This window comes from Passer domesticus, chromosome 5 (assembly GCF_036417665.1).
Source record: "Passer domesticus isolate bPasDom1 chromosome 5, bPasDom1.hap1, whole genome shotgun sequence".
NCBI classification, from domain to species: domain Eukaryota; kingdom Metazoa; phylum Chordata; class Aves; order Passeriformes; family Passeridae; genus Passer; species Passer domesticus.
In genome coordinates, this window is record NC_087478.1 from 44,699,254 (window position 1) to 44,722,277 (window position 23,024).

Below are 23,024 nucleotides of genomic sequence, written 5' to 3' on the forward strand. Positions count from 1 at the left end.
GACTTAATATAGTAGTATCTGTTGCTCCTTCAGGGAATCATTTTATGGTGTGATGAAGCACTTATTTATCTCTGATGACACCTCTCAAGGAAGGGAATGCATACGACTAAATGAAGTGTAAAAGATTTTAATAGTTGCAGATAGACATGTGTACAAACACACATACATTGCAGTAAGCTTTACATTATGCCTACTTGAGAGGCAAAAAAGGATTCAGAGAATCAGCCAACTCCTGGACCTGACAGCAGTCTAATGCACAGTGCTCCTAAGGATACTGACGGAAATTTTCCCCACTTTTAGGACAGCCTCTAAAATTTTCATCTCCAGCATCATCACAGCTTTGTTCTGTTTCCTACCTTCCTCCTTGCCAGACTGAGACTTAAGAATACAGGCTTTCAAAATTAGTAAAAATACCTTAAGTATTACAACAGACTTTTTCCCCTTATTGTATTGTCAACAATAGCTAACTGGCTTTATTCCAAGTAAGCAAATAATGTGAGTGAAAAGAGCAAATCCTGTGAAGAATAGCCATTTGAATAAAAGATAGGCAGGCACATGGCTCAACACATGCCTTTCCACATGTGGTCAGATGGTTCAGAATTTGATTTGAAAAGAGATAAGCTGTTCATGTCATTCCTTGTTTGATTAACACATCCAGTGCTGTATCTGACAACAGAGATTCAAGACCCATCTGCAGTTTTATTCCCTCAATATGCTTGTTCCAAATTGTTTTATTTTCATATTACTTTACCATTTTTTAGCAATCAGAATGTCCACATAGTGAGTGACATATGAAACAGTATGTTTGGAGAGCAGGTTCACATGAACAACTAAGTGGGTTTAGCCTGGATAATTCCTTTAAGCCTAAGAAAAAACTGAATGACAACACTGCAGAGGCATTACTGAAGGGCTGTCATGAACTTTAAGTTGGAATAATATAGTTAATTCCAAGGAGATTACCTTTAAGTTCAAGTGGCATGAGATTCAGGGGCATATTGTAGCTAATGTTTCATGAAGGCACTAGCACAAACCAATTTCTTGGAAAAAGGTATACTGCTTTTGGCTGGAACAGGAATTGGTTTCATCCACAGCTTTCCAGGTACTACCTCAGAAGACCTTTCTGCCACTAGATTTTTGGATGTGTTGACATATTTGTAACACTGAGATATAATTACAATGAGCTGCACAAAACACATTTCTTTGAAATTGGACTGTGCAAAGACAATAATAGCTAACAAAGAGAAGTTTATAACATTAATCAACCTTACATTTCTCTGTCCCTGTGTGACAAACTGTGTCTTGCCTTGGATAACTTTGCAAAGGCTGAAATTAGAAGTAGCAAAAAGAAGGGCAACATAAGGAGCCCTCAACATGCTACATCTGCTGGACAAGTTAATTAGAACAAAAAATAAACTGTATGAGACAGTACAGAGCATGATCCCCAGTAGCAGTTCCTGGAATAGCTCTACTATGTCTTACTAATTGCATTCAGTTGAACATAGCAATAAATTACAGGGAAAAACAGATAATCTTCACAGATGAAAAGGTTCAAATTAACCTGTTTTGAAGAATGCCCTGGCAGAATTTGTTGCATTGTAATCAAGAAGATGATGAAGAAAATTAAAAGCCAGAGAAAAGAAGGCCTGAATTTGACCTTCAAAGCCATTTCGTCTGGAAAAGAGTTTTCAGTCAATGACAAGTACAGACTGGCAGTACCAGTGTTTTTAGATATTACCTCACTGGATGTACAGGTGTCTGGACAAAGGAGATTGCAATGCTTTATCTACCAAAATTTGTTGATTATTCTGATTTCATTACAAGGCAATATTTTCCCCTTTTTCTGTCACTTGAAAACCACATGTTCTTTTGCTAATTAGTGAGGTTTTGTTAACAAAGACAGTGCACCATGAACTTGCATACAGCACACCCAAAAAAATGCTCTGGCAATAAAAGTTACTTTCTTCTTATTTGTATTCCTTTCATTTTGTATTTCACTTCTAGTCATTCCAAAACCTTTTACGATTGAAGAAACAAGGCTTGAAGAGTCTACATAGACATCAGAGTTTGATATTTTCATATCAGCTCTTAATACATGAGATACTTGAATGAGAAAGTAATGTTGACAAATACGTGACCTACTTCAAAGAGCAGCTTTGTATTGTCACATAAAGAAACATTCCTGCACCAGAGTAAATTCTGACTGTATAAAGGAATGCAACATAGCCAAGAATTTTAGGCCTCATCTCTGAAAAAAGTTTCTAATTCTAATGGGCTGTATTTCTTGATTCTCTCAAAAGAAGAAGACAAAATTACAAGTTTTGAGCTTTTAGGGCTGCTTTTGCTTCTGAAATAGGGCTTATGAGACAGAAAAATTTCATGAGATATGTACTGTAAAGAAAAATCTTAAGACACTTATAGAAGGAATCAAAGGTGTAACTCAAATATAATTTTTTCAAAAGTAAAAGAAAAAAAAATTATAGTTCACACATTAAAGCTAAAATTCTTTAATTTTTCATTCCAGCCTGTTTTAAGGAAAAATGTAGCCTTCTTAGATGTACTAAATGTCTCTCACAGTCAGAGAACATGGCATATAAAAGCAGTAACAGCTACTTTAAGGACCAGTGGAAACAGCCTTTCTAACTAAGAGATAAACTCAATAAATACTTCTCACTACCACAACAAGATGAGAGAAAAACTGTATCCTCGTTTACAATGAATGGCATACTGAACTTATTGAAAATGTACAGATTTTCATGGGCTGGAAATAAAGATTGTAATGTGATTACCTTCAGACATTTGCTGGTATTTTTGCTGCATGCATGAATCTGAGTACAAACCTATTTTGTGAGCTGAAACAGAACAAGAACCTCTGTAGAACTGTCCTTTTAATTTCATGGCCCAATTATACTTGGGATAAGAAGACATAATGAAATTATATGGGTTAGAGAAAGATCCATTATTTGGACTGATCAAGTAAAAACAGAAAAGAAAATCATCCAGACAGTTTCAGCTGCAAGTGTTGATTGTGCCAAGCCAATGTTACCAAAAGGCCACAATTTTCTTACCTTCAATCTTTAAGATTCACAGTTTCAAGAGAATTTGAGGGATATGGAAAACAAGGCAGAGAGATCTCTTAGGCAGGCATTTCCCTGAAAGCCCAGGCTGCCCTCTCCTGGAGTGAATTATCTTGCACATCTGTGGTCTTAGTTCACGGTCAAAGTAACACGAGGAACATCTCACAAACAACAATCTCCTGATTATCAGGTATTTAATTTTTCATGTGTGTTATCTTACAGAACACCTACTAAGCATGCATTCAGATGATGAAGAAAATCACATGCACTTGCTGGGACAGAGTTGCCTACAGAAATTACTCCCTGTGTAATTAAGTGGTCTCACTTTTAGTACAGTAACTTATTATACTACTATGTGTAGTAGCTGATATTACTGGGATGCACTGGCTTCCAATCTGAGGTGAAATGCAATGCTATGAAAGCATGACCATTCACCTGGAATTCAAGAATGCTTCTCTTATGTCAATGATCTAGCACCAGACAAAGCCCTGAAAAGAGGTCACGCCAACGCTGCATTCACGCAGTCTGCCCTACACACACTGGCGTGAGAGAAATGCTGCCAACTTGTTGCAGGTTCTTCCACCAGTTAAAGTTCAAAACAAAGGACAGAACCTTTATTTTTACATCAGGCAACCTGATTTTAAGATTTCTGCTGCCATCCATGCATAAAACATACCTTGTCTGTTTACTCTACAAGGCTATCTGACGCCAAAGCTGATGCACATATTTACCATTGCATTTGACCCATTCTCCAGATTATTGCTCAGAAATGTTGACATATGCTGTCATTCAGATAATATGTCTCAGATATTAAATATATCTGTGAAATAGTTAAGTGTTTTTCTATTTTATAAAAATACCCTTAAAAATCGGGACCCCTGTTTCAAATTTTGTGATGTAGGGAATTAGCAAACACCAAGAGCACAACTGTGATCCCCAAACATAAAAAGGAACCATCAAAAACAGGTTGATTATTCTTTGGTAGCAGACTACCAAAGGTAGTCTAGACTACCTGAGGTAAAGGTAAAATTATGAATATTTTAGAATAATTATTTTGTTGTATTCATTTCTCACTTTTATCTGAATTATAATGAATCTTTGCAAATATTGTGAAGAAAACATAAAAAGCACTGTAATTGAGTAGGGAAATACTTATTCCTTATTTAGATGGAAGTTTCTGATTTAGAAATCCTGTAAAAAGCATTTAAATTGTTTCACTCAAATGCACACAAATCTTCAATTAAACTAACCATTACTTTAAGATGCAGACTTTCCATGTATTTTCAGAAGGTTATATTTAGGTCATATGATGACTTGTATTTGTTGTCACTGTAGATCTTGAAAAGAAACAAGGGACCTTTCAGTGAAACAACAGCTAGCTAAAGCAGAGAACAGCTGTAGCAGAACACAGAACACTGTTTCTGCTGCTCCTTGCTGACCATTATTTTAGATAGGAAACAAGCCTTAAAGACTTTTCCAAGAGAGACAATTTTGGTCTGTTCCTTCCAGATTTTGTTATTCTCTTTCCACACTAGTACTCCTTGTCTTTTGCAGAGTTACCATGCATCATCTATCAGTAAGGAGTCAAAATGAACTAAATTATCAAAATAAAATGTGGTTTTTTTCACTCAGGGTAATAGTATGTCTAATATGGGATGCTGTATAATACTTAAATAATTCTAGGACACCAGCTGAAAATTGAGGGTGGAATTTTAATTTAACTGTAATTATTTAATTTACTAATGGTAAATAAAGGATTACTGATGGTAAAATGCACTATTGAAAGCTTGTCGAAGATGCCCTGAACTTCAGTCATTTTGCCTGTTATTTTTTCTTCACTTTCTGGGCAGAGATAAAAGGAAATTCAGCTTTCACTCAATCCATAAATCAAATCTTCCACAAATTAGAAGCATAAAATTCTAAGAAGCATGACCTTATAGTCCCAATCTCAGATAAAATTAAATGCAATAATTAGAAGTTACTGAGTGTAGGCCATTGCAGGTTTAACCAAAGACGATAAGAGTCAAGCGAATCCAAATACTATGAAGAACTTTAACAGAATTGTGCAATCTGGAGAAGTTAATTATCTAATGGCAGTGAATGTTCTTTTTGTTTTCTTATCTTTGCTTTTAAACATCAAGAAATATTTAGCATTATTCAACTACCCAGAATAAAATTGTGATTGCTGAGAGTTTACCATAGAAAAAAAACTGTAACAACAGAAAACAACCAAAACATTAAAGAATCAAATGACCCCAGACCTAGGAAGAAAAAGATACCATTCAAATTGCTTCCAGTTAAGTTTGAAATTATTTGCTATACCCTTGATATAAGCATTTTCTTTTCGTTTCAAAGATGACACTATTATCTTTGTTTACATTATACTCCAAAAAAACCAATATGAGTAATCTCTGATCACTTTAACTCTCTCTTCATCAAAGAAGATAGGATTTCTCACTCTTATTTCACAAGAATTCCCTAAACATATAATTTCCTATTGATCTAGCTATGAATTTTTTTTAAACTCTACCAAGTAGGATTGAAGAAGGTTCATCTCATTTCAAGACTAGTGCTACAAAAACCAATTGATAAGTTTGCACTGAATTTCAACATTTTTATTATTTTTATTTTACAGTAATCTACTCCTATTTATATTTAAAATACAATACACTTTTAAACTTGATCTGCAGATCCCATAAACTAGCTATCAAAGACATTTGTTTCATAACATCAGCTTTCCCAAATACTATACCCTTCTGCCACAAATTTAGCCTAAATAAAGCAACTTTTATATAGAATTTGAAAGGACAAAGGTAAATGCTTGTTTTACTAAAAATTTCTCATTCTTGAAGCTTTGATCTGCGAAAGAGGAAATACTTCAATCCTTTTGAAAGCATTTTCATTATGTAAATCTCTGTTTACAGATAAAACCTTCCCCATTCTATCACTCCACTCAACACTTATCATTCTTCACTGGTGATTACATAATGATTTCTAATTACATTTTTTCAACTTAAAATTCTTATTGGAGTATATTGACCACACAATGATGTATGAGTCATCATCATTTAAAAAACTACAATACCTAAATTCTAGGAAAGTCTGGAAATTAAAGGTTTTTTATTCAAAATAGAATATTCAGGAAAAAAGTATGTCTCATAATACTGGTCATGAAATACCAGAACTCTTTGTAGAGTAGTAAGAAAAAAAAAATCAGGAATAATTTTGTGTATTTACGATAAATGTATTTTACTACCAAAGACAACAGCAATTCCAACTTAAACCCAAAGACCTAATGTTTTATAAAGCTTTGTTGACAGACAAAGTAAGCTTTTTTTTCTATACCTGTAAGTTCTTTTTCTTCAAGACTGTATTCCAGAGATCCAAAGGAATAATTAGCTGGACTGATTGCAGGGGTAGAAATAAAACTTGCACAACCAATGGATGGGTTGATTTCAAAATAATTGTGGCTGTGATTCATTCGATGAAATTCCAGAGAAGATACAATGGATGTACGTTGCTTTGGCTAAAAGAAAAACAGAAGTTTGTCATGAAAAATGCAGACTTTGTATATAGTTTTAATCACTTGACATTTAATAAACCTTTCTCTGCTTTTACTGCTTTTATTCTGCTCAAAGGTTATAGTAGTAAAAATCATTTCATATGATGAGCTCTGGTGTGCAGATAATTTCCTTCTAAAATCTGGATTAATCTTTATTAGAAAAAATGCATGTCTTCATTCTAATCAATTTAATTCAACACAAAATAGGCCTTTACAGCCTTGCATATAAAAATTTCAATCATCTTTTGATAAGGGGAGCTCTCCACCAGCTGCATTTCTGGGTACATCTTGTAAAACAATTAGACCGCTGATGTCTGTATAATGAAGTTTACTAAATAATACCAAGTGCCCATCACTCGAAAGCCACCCTCTGCTGTTTATTCCATTTATGAATATGCCTCAAATATTCAAAGACTGAAATGTCTGGAAGCTTAAGGGAAAACTGTCAGCTTGGAAAACATACATGAAAATCAAACTTTCTGCATGAGTTTTCATGGAACAGTTAAACAACTTGGTACTACTTTATTTCAAATATTTACTTGCAAAGGAAACCCCTGAGCAAACCCCATTTAATGGTTGTGCTTTGGATTGCAGAGCAGTTTTAAAGCATGAGAAACAAATTTCTTTTGGGTGGATCTACATCATCAGGTGTAGAAATTAAATCTATATAATGTGTTCATCAGGTCAGCAACAACTTTTTCACTACATGGACTTGTTCCCACTGCAGTGCAATATTTACTAGTACAGGCATAACCTTAGTGGTCAATATCACAGTTTTTAAGCCACAGACCAGTGCTGGTTTGCAATTCCATGCTAAATCATCTGTTGCAGCACTCATTTGGTTCCATACCCACAATACCCTAATCTAACAATGCTCCTTGCTGCTTCACATTAAAGTGAAGACTGAAACATTAAGTGTCTCCAAAACAGAGGCTGTCTGTATATTATTTCACAATAGAGAAAAACATCTCAGGAAATTCTGCCTTGGATAACCAAACCTGGACAAAAATAAGAAAAAGAGAGTAAAAGATGCTTCATCTCTTCTTGTTCTAGCATGTCAGGCTTAACATGTCAGAGTATTTGTAAGGGTAAAAAATGTGTTCCTTATTAGTGTCAAGACCTAATTATTACCTTTGGGAGCATAAGATCCTCCTTGCACCACAAAGGTATTCACCATCCCTTACCTGTTAAATCTATCACTCTATTCCAGTAGAGTGATTTTCAAATTTGGTTTTGGTCCATTTAATTTTTAGATTACAAATCCTGTAAAGCTTGTGTTATAAATACTGAACCAGGCGGTTTTCACTAAAAATTCACCCTTCATATTGGAATGTCAGACAGAAAAATTCAATAGAATTCGGTCTGTATAATGTTGATTATTTCTTCAAGTTGTGTTAGGCATCATGTGCATTAACTGTGTCATGTTAAAACTGAGAAAAAAGAGAAATTTTGGTAATCATTTGGAACTCATATCTGGTCTATTGAGCAGATTTACTTTCATTAATAATTAAAACCAGTTTCTGCTTTGAAAGCCTGACTCCTAGGTCTAGTAATTTCATGGGAGAGTTAAATGAACAGGGACAGACTCCAACATCAAACAGTGGGGTTGGAAGTCATTGTTTGGGATCTAAGCCAAAATAACTCTCAGATCAGACCAAAAACACTCATGTGTATTAATTAAATCTAAATGGCACACTTTTGCTAGACAACAGATTCATGAATGACCTAATTATTTCTAAAAATGAAAACGATCTCTGGCCATTTAGAAGTACGTTTCTGGCCCTTTCCCAAGCAATGGTGGCTTTGCACATTTGCAGGACTTAAACTCCTGTGTTGAAAAGGGGACACTTCTCTTAACATGAGGTCTGGCATCTCTGGTTATTTTTAAGCCTAGACAGTTTCTGTCTAAATAGGAAGCTGGAATGGTCCATTTTGTCTCCCAAAGCCGCTCCAAAGGCAACTGCCCTGGCGTTTGTCTAGTCAGCACTCCAGCCACTGGTTTGTCTGTGTGCCCCTTTCTTAGAGGCAGAATAGCAGCATCTGATACACCATTTGGCCTTTCACTACCTTATTTTGGACTTGGGCATTATTATTACTGATTCAGAGAAACATATCTCAGTTTAATGTCTTTCCAGTCTAAGGCTTCTGCGGAGAACCTCTCTTGGCCTCTAGTACTGCACAGCATTACACTGCTGCAATATATTTGGAGTTAACAAGGTCCATCCATCAACATGTGCCAATTTTTCTACATAATTAGTCAGGAATCCAGCATCTAAGCCTTTGCAGCTAACTAACTGTTAGCTAGAAACTAGAGGAACTAGAGCACTTTTGCTGTGTCCTGTAAAATATTATGCTGTTAAAGTATGCTAGTTGTTCATTAATATATGCTCTGAGAGACTCAGTAAACCTGTTTGTGCTAAGTGTATCTCTCTGCCTTTATCTCTCTAAAGCACTATTTGCACAAAAAACAAACTAACAAAAAAAACCCAGTAGAAATTAATCATTTTTTTTCTACAGTTAGGATGAAATTCCATTTCTGATTTCATCAATCAAATTTCCAGCTCAGCTTTTTACATGTACCTTAGGTATTTAAGCTCCCTGAGCAGTCAGTTGAGATTGAGCCAATAAAATCATGATCTAGTGTGTGTACCATGAAGAGTTCAGAGAACAATTCACCTCACCCCAGTCCACTTGGTATTGATTCCCTTGCCTTAATGCAGGTATCTACCATCACTGCAGACTCCTTAGGGCATCCCACCTGGCCTCCAGCTGCCATTCAGAAGAGTGCGGGTCTCCCCTATATACACCCTGTACAAATACCTGTACATGTGCATTTCAAAGACATCTCTATAGCACCTTCAATGACATTACATTCCTACTTTTAAGTAACTGAATTGAATCCTGCAACTGCCCTAAGCCTGATGGGAGATTAGGACTCTAAATCACACAGAGATTCTTATACACAGAAATGAAAGCAGAGGTGTTTCAGTCCCAGATTTAATCTCACATCCAGCTCACACCTAGAAACACTCTAGAAATCTTTTCTTAGAATCTGATGTCAAATTCCAGTCTTACTGGCAGTAATTCCTGATTTGGTTTGCTGATTGCCCCTGCCAAAGCCATTGTTTAACTACATTTGCCAAGAACTCTTGAGACTGTTTCTGAAAAAGTCTAAGATTATTTACTGTATTGAACACCATAACTCAGTCAAGGGTCAAGATTTCCTAACTGTGAAACACAAACTAAAACTCTGTCCCAAAGAGATTCCTTCATTCTTCAAGGCCAGCTTTATCATTACATGCCTTCCTTGTACTACTCCAAAGGTCTGGACATGCTTAGATAACCCTTGTGACATTCTGGCATACTTATGGCTTCACTTCACCCCAATAAGCATGCTACATAGCATGCAGATTTGTCCTTAAGTAGATTTTTATTCATTACACTCGTGTTTAATCCGCTTGTTATGTGTAAATCTATTTAATGACCGATATTTACTTTTTTAGGTATTTCTTCACAAATATTATTTCAATTGTCATAATACCAACTTAGAAAACCCCACACCATCCTAAAATAGCATATCAAATCAGGCTAATGAATAAATCTTTTCAATGCATAAGAAAAAATGTCAGTACAAATCTTTAAAGATATTGCAATAATATGATTTAAATAACTGTTAAATCAGGTATAATAAAAATATTTTCATGTTCAGTCTGTAGTGAACACATATCAATGAAAGATACCCCTTTGAAACTGCAAAAACAGGAAAAGCATCAAAATACACATATTGAAATGTTTTTTTATTCAAAAGACAAGTAAGAATTTAATCCCTCCATTAATGGAATTTGCATGCAAGTTCTGTAATGCTGCCATGACTGGCATGTAACATGAGCAGGCAAGGGATCATTCAAATATTTCTTACAACATTTAGCAGAGGCAGTAGGGCAAAACTCCTTTCTCATTTCAACACCAAAATATTTCTTCAACTTTGAAGTATACTCTGCAATACAAGCTTCTGACTTCATCTTCTTTTACCCTTGGGATCTGTGTACATAGCACTATCATAGTCTTAAAAAAATTAATTCTCACAACACTCAGTACTATGGCAGAGCTAGTTGCCCCATTTTACAGATGCTGAGCAAGGGTATAGATCTTTCCCAAGGGACAGATGTGTGGTTTTTTAAAATACTGAGAACCAATGAGCCTAAGGAAATTCTGCATTTGGCAAAACCTGACAAATTCCAGACACCCTATATAATGTAGAAACTGATTTCAGTTGCAATATATCATGCAGAAAATGTATGACAGAAGACAGAACTGCACCTACACTCTTAAATTCTAGTTAGCACATAAAATACAGACTTACCAAAGAAAGCAAGAGGCTGAAGCCCGTTCCCCCAGGCTCATATCACATGTTTAACACTGTGTGAGTGTACTTGTGTGGCCACTTAAATCCCTCATTTTGACATCTGCTCAGATGATTAAATTCTTTCAATTCTCTGATCAACTCACTCCTTCTTCAGAAATTTTCCCTTCTTCAGCTTGTTTCTGAAATCTCATTCTACACACTAATTTTCCCTTTCATAGAATCATAGAATGGTTTGAGTTGAAAGGAATCTTTAAAGGTCATTAGATCCAAACCCTCTGCAATAAGCTGGGACATCTTCAAGTAGACAAGGTTGCTCAGAGCCCCATCCAATCCGACCTTGAACACTTCCAGGGACTGGGCATCTACAACTTCTCTGGGCACCTTTTTTTTTCTCCTATTTATTCTTACATTCCTTCCAAATCTACTTATATTACTCTAAAAAGACCTGCACAGTATCCAGTTGTTCCAGTTCTATTTGGTGTTCCAAAATTTGCTTTTCTGTTTTCTCTGTGGTTGTTGTCATCAAGGTCTCCCAAACAAACTCCCTCATGGTCCCATCTCACACTGACTTTACAGTCCCTACATCCCTCTCATTGTTCTTGAATGCATTCAATTTTAACCTCTGTCCTGCCTTTCAAAGACAACTTTCACATGACTTTTATGGTTTCTGCCTTTTGCCTCGACATTCTAACATACCATCTCTGTTTCTGTCTTTGTCCCTTTTGCTCATGTACACTTACACAGAAGCCCAAAACATCCAAATTTTCTCAGTAAAATACAGCCTATGACAGGACAGGCTTCTTTGTTTTCTCCAGTTTGATTTGCAGAAATCACCAGTTCTGATACATTCTCATCTGTCAATGCTGCTGTCAACAATTATTTGATTTATAGGATCTGAGCTAAGGTGATCAAGTAGCCTTGAAATTGCAAAAACTGGAGATTACAATGCATCTGTGTCTGATTTATCTATGTCACCTAGAAGTGCAAGACTACACTGAATTATTACTAGACTACTGAATCAATTATTCTGTCAAGCTTCAAAATACCATGTTGAACAAGCTGAAGACACATTTTCTTTTTAACACAGTAATATAATTTTCTCTTTTTTCATTTCACAAAACTTTATCTTATGTTGCGACTGTAATACAAATTTTATTAAAAATAAAATATAGGCAGTTTCACCACCCATCTTGACATTCTTGGTTTTACTTGTCAATATTTTAATTAAGTTTAAGAGCAGAAAGCAGAAAATACACAGAGGCTGGCACCTAATATATCCCAAGCAGCCAAAATGGGAAGCTTGTAGGACCATGAGAATTAAAAAAAAAATAAAATAAAGGTTTCCACTGTTTTTTTGCTGTAGATCCTTTATGATGCTAAAAGCATAATGCATTCTGAAAGTAAATTCATTTTAATGACATCACAGTGTCAACGTCCTAGAAATTTCTGTTTGATTGATTATTAATTTAGAGAAAGACACTGCTTGCATCCTTCATGACCAGGAAGTGCATATTACTTTAGAGTAATCTCAAGGTCCCTCAGAATACTTGGATCACTTCCCTGCCTGTGCCATGCTCAGGAATGACACAGACTCAGCTGTTTTGTGTAGCCTGTGGTCAGGAAGCTGTGCTGTGTGACTCTGGGGGCCCTACAGACACTGTGCTTTCTGCTCTCTTCTGCATGTTGTCCTACCTCTGCCTCAACAGCCCCTCAATGGAGTAAGTAATTAAAGGTCAGAGGGTTGCTGCCCCTTCTACCTGTGGTCTTATCTCAGATGACAAACCACACAGGAAATAAATAAGAAAAAAAAGTTGATCTCCCTCAGTTTCTATTTTCCTTGCCTTCTACTTTTATTTTAGTTACAACCATATTGCAGTTGTGGGTTCTGAGGAGCAGCAATCCTGAATGCCAAAAACTGCAACACCTTTGGAGCAGTTTCCCTCCTTGACAGATGTGACCAGATTTTGAAGATACACAATTATACCTATCTTGGGAAAACATTGCTTGAAACGAGACCCAAATAGCAAGAGATAAATTTGATAAGAAGAATGTCTCATTCCTCAGATATAAAAATTTTCTATATTTCAAAAATTAATATAGTGTTATTTTCACTGAAACAGTTGGAAAATGGATGCAAGACTATTTTCTTCAAAAATCTCAGCTTCCAGCTGCTAGTAACACCCCCCTTTTCACCTGCAGACTATGAAAATTGCTTGTATCATGATATTTTTATATCATAAATTTTGAAGGGCTGAAGTGATGTCTCTTTGTTCTAAGCTGCATGCTACAGACAACATACACGTGTGAAAATGCGCATTATCAGATGATGATAAAGGGTTACTACATAACTAAGGTGCTCAAAACCCCTCCATACTACAAAAACAAATGAAAATGCTAAGAATATAATGCAAGAAACCCATCAAGGCATAATAGGTAAGGCTTTAATCTTCCAAATTCTGAGCGTGTTACTGTTTCCAAGTATCACTAGGGCAGGGCAACTGGCATGGATTGGTTCACACCCCTACAATTAAACTTCAGTAGGTGTCAGAGAGGGGTGTTCAAGGCAGAATTATCTACCAGGAATGGTGTTTGCTCTATTCAAATCACAAATCAGGCCTGACAGTGGATGTGTTTGGAGAAAGAAAAATGTACACTACCAAAATTATATCCAGGACTGTGTTCATAATTCAACAGTGTAGGTGACAACTCTGCAGAGCTAAAGCCCATTTTACTAGCATAGATGTTCCTTTCAGTACCAAACTACCTTTAAAACACTATTTCACCTATCTGTTACAAGTTCATGTAGGAAAAATGTTCTATATTTCTGCATGATTTGTGTTTATATTGAATCAGGAATCACAACTTAGAAAATCTCTCCATTTAAGAAACCAGTTTCAACCAAGAAAGACATATGCACGTACAAGTGACATTCTAAAACTTAACACTCCTCACAATAGAGTGTTATTCTGCTTTAATTTATACTTGTGTTTTAGTATCCTGTTGAACTGTAATTAAATGCACTAACACACACTGCTGTTTTCATTAGTACCATGTACTGGGTAAATGTGTTTATGTTTTCTTATTAGACCTAATTAAAATATATAAATAGAATTATGTTTTATAGTTACTTGTCAAAGGAGATCTCTGGCAGTGCATCTCTTTAATAATATTTTTCTTAATGTTATTATTAAGTAGTTACAGAGTGTCCATTATGCTCCAAGGAATTTTTTTTTCCAAATATTCTCCTTTAGAGCTGTTACACATCTTCTGCCCATGTTACACATCTTCTGCCCATGAATGCTGTGATAAAACAGGTGAGGGTGGTGGGGTGTGGGCTGGGGGAGAGGGGTGTGTAGGAATCAGTCCTCTGAGACAATTCCAACCAGAACCTTTTTTTGTGTTTGGTACTCAATATTCCAGAATGAAATCACTTCATAATGTCTGCCCTATTTTCAGTCATGCATAGATTAATTGCTAACCACATCTTAATGGCATTGACAGTATACCTCTAACTCTGCTTTGCTCCCTTTTTTTCAAGGGCTATTTAGGAGCTTTATTTTTTATTCAACATCATTAGAACGAGAAGGCATCAAACTGTGTGCAGCAGATTTGTATAGACATTCCCTGTCACAAAGAGAATAATCTGAAATATATTTACATAGAATCAAGGTCACTGACTGCTGACAACCACCTTAATGTGCTTGCAGCCCTAAGAGATACACACAACATTGGAAACACTATGACATCCATGGAAAATCTCCAGACCGGGCACGCAAAGGATGAGCACTAAATCTACCCATGTGTGGACTGTAGAATACATTTTTATTTTAGAGGGTTTGGAGAATGCTCAGCACCTCCCAGAAGTTCATAAAAGCTCATATACAGGAGTGGCTTTTACCATGGATATGACCCCCCACAAAATCATAACTCTCTGTAAAGTTTGTGTTTTTTAAAATCTTATCTGCATCTTGTGCTAAGCATGGACACAGCACAAAGTCCAGCACCAAAACACAGCAGCAGCAGAAGTGTGCACCTGAACAGGAAGCACCTTGTGCCTGCACAGTCTTTCTTCACAGTGATTTTCCTGGTCATGCCCTGCCTGGCTGAGCATGTTGTAAGTGGAGCTAAGCACAGAAAGCAGCTCCTAGGAGAAAGAAGGTCCTTGCACCCCTGCTGTCCTGTGATCTCATTCAGAGAGTGGAGAGAATTTATTGCATAACAGTGTTCTCCATCCCTCCTTTTTGTGCTAAAATGGAACAAAACAGATTTTCTCTGTGTGTGTGTTGCAAAACAATTTCAGTAGATGCAACACAGAGTTCTCATGGTGCTGTGCACTGGTGCAACAACCTCCAGCAGGGATTTCACTAAGCTGGCAGAGACAGGGACGTGCTAACTCAAGCCAACTGTGACAAGGCGTGCATTTCATTTGCGAACAACTGAGGAACCCGCAGCACCGTGCAAGTATAGGGGAGGAACCAGCAGAAATAGTTTCATTGTTTCAACAAGGGGAAACAGTGACACTAATCCCCTTGGAAATTCTGTTTATGGAGCTATTAATTCTGAAAAATTTATTTTCTAGAACTGTGATTTTCCAGAGTTTCCACTAAGGCGATTTTTGTTTGATTGTTTGTTTGTGTTCAAAGTAATTCCTGCACCTACCAGCAAAAAGAATGATAAATAATTTCATTGAATGTAGATTTTTATCACTTTTTAAGTCAGCTAGGGAGGCTCTAGAGCACACATCTTCTACAGATGGTCTGTCCATTCATGTCCAGGCTGACACAGGGAGTGGAATGTCCTGGCCCCTGTCTTTCCCTATGCCTCGATGAAGCACATACACACAGGTTTGAGGGGCACATTGTGCGTGCAAAAACTGCCATACACCTGGTAGCCCAAGCCCGTGGGATAGGTCTATCAGAGGCTACACATGTCCTGCAGGATTCTGCTAGAACTTGCAGGAAAAGAAGACAATTTATTTTGCCTGCTAATGTTTAAACTATTAGCTGTTATTATATTCATACATGTCTTAGCCAGATGAATGAGGAGCCATAGACTGAATTGCAACTTTGTTTACAGAGGTTAAAAAAATATAAATGAAAAAATAATTTTGATTCCTGTAAAGGAAGCACATCTATATTGATAAGGAAAGAAAAGATATTATGATGAATAGATTATTGCAGATCTTAGCAATAAAACAAGAAAGAAAAAGATGATGAAATTTCATCATGTCAGAAACACTGAAATTCTTTGTTCCTTTGTCCTCCTACCAGAAACTCTCTTAATAGCATTGAAACAACAGTTTTACAAAATTGGGTTATTCAAATAAAATAGGGAAAATATTAATTCACAATAGATAAAATCAAAGTAACTTTTAAATAATCCACATTTTGACATCAAAAGCTGTACCTACAGTAAGCCATTTGAAACACATCTTAAAAAGACAAGAAGATAACATGCAAATGCTGGACTACATTTAATAACTAAATTTAAAGGTGAGAAGTCGGAATTCAGTTTTATGAGAATTGGCCCAAGACCCACAAGTAAATAACACTGGCAAAAACCCCCCACTCTTACATGGAAAAAGGTGCTCTTTCTCCCTCTAAGGATATAGTTTATTTTTTCAAATGGAGCTGAACAAATAAATAAGAAGCTTTTTAAATTGAGTATCTAATACAAAAAAATACATGAAGCATCACAAGCACTTTAGTTTTGTTCAGGCTTCATCCAGACTGAGAGCTACAGGAACTGTGATAGAACAAGCTCCATTTTACTGTCACTTTCTAAAATTGCAGTCTGATAAGGTAAGTAATATTTTACTCTATGTACTAATGTAACTAAGTTAAAACTTGAAGGAAACTTATCTACTTGTTCTCCTACCCCATCTTATTTTGGATCCCATGTGCTGTGAATACACACAGCAGCATACGTCCTTAATTTGAAAGTGTATTACTTTCTCAAAGTCTCCATTAACCAGCAATTCAAGAGTTAAAAACTTAGGAAATCTCATCCAGACAATCTGAAAAAACAAAAATATCAAGCAAGTCCAGACCTGAGCTAAATTCTGTTTACTTCTTTTCTGCATATATGTAACTTTTCAAAAAACCTTTTTTTGAGAGACTGACCATTGGAAAATTTGAAAAGAAGAAATTTATTTGCAAAATACTAGAGCACAGGTACAAGCCATAGCTAAGGTGCACAAATAGAAGCGCACACAGATCCTTGAGATACTGCTAAGTATGCTAGCCTCAGGACTGTAGGTAGTAGAGGTGGGTGGCATCATGGCACTAAACACCTCCAGGGATGATTATTCCACCAGGTGTGATCCATTCCAATGTGCAATCACCCTTTTTGTGAAGAAATTCTCCCTTATGTCTAGCCTAAACTTCCCTCGATGCGCTTTAAGACTGTGTCCTCTTGTCCTGGTTGCATAGAAACACAGTGTTTCTCCTCACTGCTGGTAAACCAGTATATGTACAACCCTACAGGAAAGATGAGTAAGGCTACAAATAAAAATAACTATATGTGTTGAAAGGCCAGACTTTTCTGTCAGTTCCATCCAAGCTGCCAAAGCCTGCTTCATGCAAAGATGGCTGCTGAAGTGTTTCCCATTCTGCCTCTACTGGCACTTTCCTGTGCTGGATGCACAAGACATGGAAAAGGGAAAGAAGTGACAGCTGTTTTGGAAATCTATATGATCCTTGGTTTAGATATCTCAGAAATCAATTTATTTTGCTAGAAAAATGCAAAGAGGCCCTGGCAGCCAACAGAAAATTAATTATTTTGCATATATTGTGTAACAGTATTCATTAGTTTTACATGAATGGTGAGAGGTCAGTCAGGAATAGAATCCCATTGTGCTACCCTTCAAAGAGCTTGCCATGTAATTGAATGGAAGAAAGGAATTAAATATGCAGGCAGAATGAACACTAATGGTTAGCAAACAGCACATTGCAAATATCTACAGCTTCTTTGTCTAAATTCTTCAGTTGAGGTCTTAGGGGAAGGTGATTAGATAAAAAGCAAAAACAAAGAATAAAGAATACTGAGGGAGGTGTATAAAACACATGAAAAAAAGGAGAAGCATAATGGGATCTGAATGCTACAGCATATCCAACCTGTCGTGTATTAGCACACAGACTTAAAACATACATTATGCCTGTCTGCTGTTGTTTTCTGTACAGGGAGCGTGCCACGTGCAGGGCCACGTGAGAGACATTTTAGGAAATGTGGTAAAGTTCTGACCATATATATCACAGAGCTAGCTTTTGTTCTGCAGAACGATGAGAACACTGTGAGTCAGTAAATGGAATAATTTAAATTTGAAAATAGCTCCCCAGAATCTGCTGAATCCATTCAGAGTTAACTAGCAGGAGAGCATCACCATGAAGTGTTCTGGGTCCATCTGTTGGCAATATCATGATGGAAACAGCTTTTTAAATGCTATTTTCAATAAGCTATCACACAACAGCTTGTTTCAACAATATTTCATTACCTTTCTGTTTGTTTGCCACCTACTATAAAAAACAGCTTGGAGAGAAGGAGGCATTTCAGTACTATAGACTGATGTAGGGTGGGAGGGACAGAGACACTACAGAAACAAGCAAAATGAGAAACAACTATAAAAATAAAAAATAGAAGAAACTGTAATTTTAGGCTCTCTGCAATCTAGATTTAAACCAGCATGTGGAACCTGAACTGTGGTGGTGTCAGAAGGGGATGGTCTGCACCAGCCTGCCAGTCGAATTATTGAACAGTGACGGTGTCAGCCACAGGAAGCCAGTGGCTCCCAGACAGAAATAGCAAGTGCTCCCAATAACTACCCTTAATTCTGCAAGACCTTCTCAACTGTGCACTCCAATGAGAGCTGAAGGAAAATTCACCTCAAACACTGTGACACAGTCATTTGTGTGGTACCAAAATGACCTGGCCTATACTAGTCCTAGGAAAACACAGTTTACTCCTGAGGTAAAACAAGTGCCAGTGACATACTGATGGTACAAAGCCTGCATCCAATAGCATCAGAGTGGCTCAGCTGCAGAGACCAGCTTAGCAATAAAGAACAGATGGCTGCACTTGAACCCAAAATTAGTAGGAGAAGAAGTTCTTTCGGTTCACATTAAAAAAGTTTCACAATCAGTCAATTCAGCATGTAGTTGTCTGGACTAGCTTTGGAACACCTAATGTCATGGCTTTTTAAACAAGGAAATAGATAATACCAAGGTTTTTTCTGACTCATCCCATGATCCCACGATTTTTAAATGAACTCCTCCATGCTGATTAACTCTTCATTACTGATTCAAGTTCTAACATGTATTTACTTTAAAGTTTTGGTTTTAAAGAGATGCACTCCTTAAAGAATTATATGGAGCACTCAAGTTTCCCACACATTATGCATCTTGTTTCCCAGTATTAGAAATAAGGAAGTTCATAAGCAACACTGCATGGGAAAGTAAAAGAAAAAAGGTATGAAACATTATAAATTCATGCAAATGGAGATGAAAAGGGAAGAAAGTAAACCTGAAAAAGTAATGTGGAAATAATACTGATAAAATCAAAACATAGCCTTGAAAGAAAAGTAAGAGTATGCAAAAAACCAAAATACTGCATAAGGACTTCATTCATTATTAGTGCTATAAGAAATATGTACAGATACCTCTCTGTACATTTGGGCTCATTTTATAAAATATTTAATCTTCCTCTGCTACTAAGATTGATTGTTAAGAAGACAAAGTATTTTGTGTCCTGTTTATGTCTTTGACCTACTCAAATGCATAAAGCCGTAACATCCTCTTAGAATACGTGCATCACAGCCTGCTATTAAAAGGAGAAATACAATAAACAAGAGGATGCTTATGGTGAGCACCTACCTGAGGACGTATGACTTTCACTATGTTTTTAAGTGCAGTGTCTGGTGATGGAGGAGAGCAGTCAGGTGTTGGGCCTGTGGAGCTGTTTCTATGGTTACCAGATCCTGGTGCGGTAATTGCTACCTGAGGTGCATTATCTGTGAATAAAAATAACACCTATGTGAAATTACAAATACTTTGTATATTTTAAAGTAAAAAAGAACTTTGAAAACAGAAGGTTGCTCAGAACACTATTTAAACTTATAAAACATAATATAATTGAAATATATTTGTCAAGGAATATACTGCATATCTACGCTTATTTTTTCAACCCATACATTCATTCTATGTTAAGACAAGATACAGCATTCTCTAAGTACCTAAACAAAATGAGGTGGAAACCAAGCAAGAATATTTTACTTTCATTACTTTGAATTACTGACAGTGAATTCAAATATTATTGCTATTACAGGGGTGACTTGAAAGGGACATTTATAATGCAGCTTCTAGCTCATCCTGGAAAATCCTAACACATATGACCAAGGTCTACATATATCTTTGTGTTACACAAATACGTATTAACTCAGAACATGCTAATAGCCATCACTGATAACTTCTCTTAACATTGTGATCAGCATAACTGACCAGCAAGGACTAATTACATGAAAATATGCTCAGTTTCTCAGGTAGAATTTGCATCCTCCATAGAGTTCTGCACTGCAGTAGTTCTTTTCCAGCAGTACCTCAGCTATATAACCTACAGCTGGCTTAAAAACACCTGCACACTTGCATGTGTATGGAAACTGCTCTTTGGACACATTTTGCTCTTACCATTTTATGGCACTGGGAAGGACCATTAAAAGGACTTAAAATATCATTTTTACCTTCTCTAAATGTTCTTAATGCTATTTGATCAACGTAAAGTTAGGGAAAACCAAATCAGAGGGTAGAGAGGAATGACTTAGCTGAAGGCAAAAAACTCCACATTACTTCAGGCCTCTAGAATTATATCAGTAAAGAAATGCTTTAGTTCAGATTCTGGGGAAGGTGCCATTACCTGTGCATGGTTATGGTGGTTATTACAATTTAACACAGCCTTAGAAAATAACTGAAAATGAATTCTCACAATAACATAACTGACATGCAAGAATTTTGATATGCAAGCATTTCAGAAAGCCTTAAGTTTCTCATATTCTTTCCCGACGGACCTGGTGTCTAGATTTATAATGTTGTTCACGTGTACAATGTAAAGGAGTATTCTGTGATATGAAAGCCCAGCTTATCAAAGGAGGGATAGAGATTTGGCAAGAAGAGAAACCTCTAAAGCCTTGCCATACTCTGAAAATCTCATAGTGAGGACAAAGGCTAGATATACTCTGAAAATCTCACAGTGAGACAAAGGCTATATATGAGTAACACCTTAAGCGAGCTGAAAGTCTTTGTGTCTTTTACTCCAGACTATGAAACAGCATCTCCTTTCACTCCATGGACAGATAGAATAATATCAATGACTGTCCCTTACTGAGGAATCAGAGAGTTGCTCCAAGAGATCCCTGCCTTCTGGCTAGGGAGCCACCAAACAAGGGACTAAACCGCTGTGAAGAAATGTGGGAACACAGGCACCATATATAGGAAGGTAAGAAATGAATTCTAGAGTGAGAAATACTCCACATGAATCCAGCTAAGTGCACTTAGTGCATTTATTTACTCACTGGTGCGAGAAACAAACAGAATTACTATCTCTGACAAAGCTGTAAAGAGCACAAACTCCTCCATACTCCAGCAGTCCCTGCCTTTCTGTCACTATTTCTCTGTGAGCCTGTGTGGCTGTGCTTAACACAACTGCCCTTGAGCTATTTAGCATATGAAAGCCTTGCAAGTGAAACCAGGCACTCTTGCAGATGCAGAAGTATCCCAATGATGGATCACTCAAAGGACACATCCTCAGAAACACCTATTGGTGTCAGTGGTAACAAATGCAGTTGTCTGCCCACCAGTTTATTCTATTTCAAAGCCTTGTCGATAGTCACTTCAGCTCAGTTTAACCACACTTCAAATATACAGAAGAGGGTAACAGGGGAGTCAAGCTACATGAGCAAGGTTTTGGTCTTTGCATAGGAAAGACTTCTGTTTGACCCTGTTCAGTAGTAGCTCACTGAAGGTCAGGTTTTACCCCTTCATACATGCCACATGAGTGGCATTGAGCTGACTGGGAGTGACATTCTTGGAAGGAAAATTTACTGTAAGGCATACAGGAGGGGGAACAGGGCTGTTATATGCCCCACAAGAGAGAGCTGAGAAAAAATTCTCCAGCTACAATGTGTGAATACAACCATAACCAATTCAGCAGTATACACAATATGCAGCAACCTCAGAAAAGAGTAGTTAAAGATTTTCTTTCCAAGCAAAATTAAGCAGCAATATAAAATAAAAGATTATGTTTACAGAGCCTAAAACAAAACTTTGCAAAAAGAAGCTATACATTCTTTTTTTTTTAATAAACAGCCCAGAAAAAAAATTCCAACTGTTCAGTATTTCACGCCTTTCCATCTTTCTCAAGGGGCTAAGTATCTGACATGTAATGATTTCTTGTAAACAATTTCTTTATTGTGGACAGCTGTTTATTTTCACAGTAGGATGTTCCCATTAGGCAACCAATAATGATTTACTACCTGGGTCTGCTCCATCAGAGAGAGAACAACACCATCAAATTAGTTCCTGAAACCAATTTGTAGGACCTGTTTATGTATACAGTACTTATAGTTTCATTAAGAGTATCTTTGCATTTATTTGCTTTAGAATTAAATTATATAATAATAATTTTTAATTTTCCCTGGTGACAAAACTAAGGCAATTTTTTTCACTCTTCAGGTAACTATGATGGCAACACAGCAAGTTTCAGAAAAACATTTCATGGCAAATAGAACTTGGAAACTTAAGAAACTACCAAGCTTACCTAGAAAAGATTAGCTCTCATGCCGAATTTCTGATAGGTGCTACAGATGGGGCCAACAGGGAAATATTTACAACTGGCATTCTCTTCCAGTGCCTGGCTCATGTTGCAATAATCTAGATGTTTCTGTGTAAGTCAGATAACATCAGGCTCCAGGGATCATCTAGCAGCTAAAAACTAATGAACTGCAGCATGCTCTAACAATACTCCTTCCTTCCTCCAT

At 36.6% G+C, this 23,024-nt stretch overlaps 1 protein-coding gene across 8 annotated transcripts in view; it reads right to left on the bottom strand.

The window, feature by feature from the left end:
• The window catches only part of ANKS1B (ankyrin repeat and sterile alpha motif domain containing 1B), a 407,204-nt gene that overhangs the window by 249,226 nt on the left and 134,954 nt on the right, over nucleotides 1-23,024 (bottom strand). For all 8 annotated transcript variants that reach the window (XM_064419825.1, XM_064419814.1, XM_064419816.1 and 5 more), the window contains exons 11-12: nucleotides 19,870-20,006; nucleotides 6,420-6,600 (exon numbers count right to left, since the gene is read on the bottom strand). In XM_064419825.1, coding sequence (XP_064275895.1) covers nucleotides 6,420-6,600; nucleotides 19,870-20,006 — 318 coding nt within the window. The remainder of the gene's footprint in view (nucleotides 1-6,419; nucleotides 6,601-19,869; nucleotides 20,007-23,024) is intronic.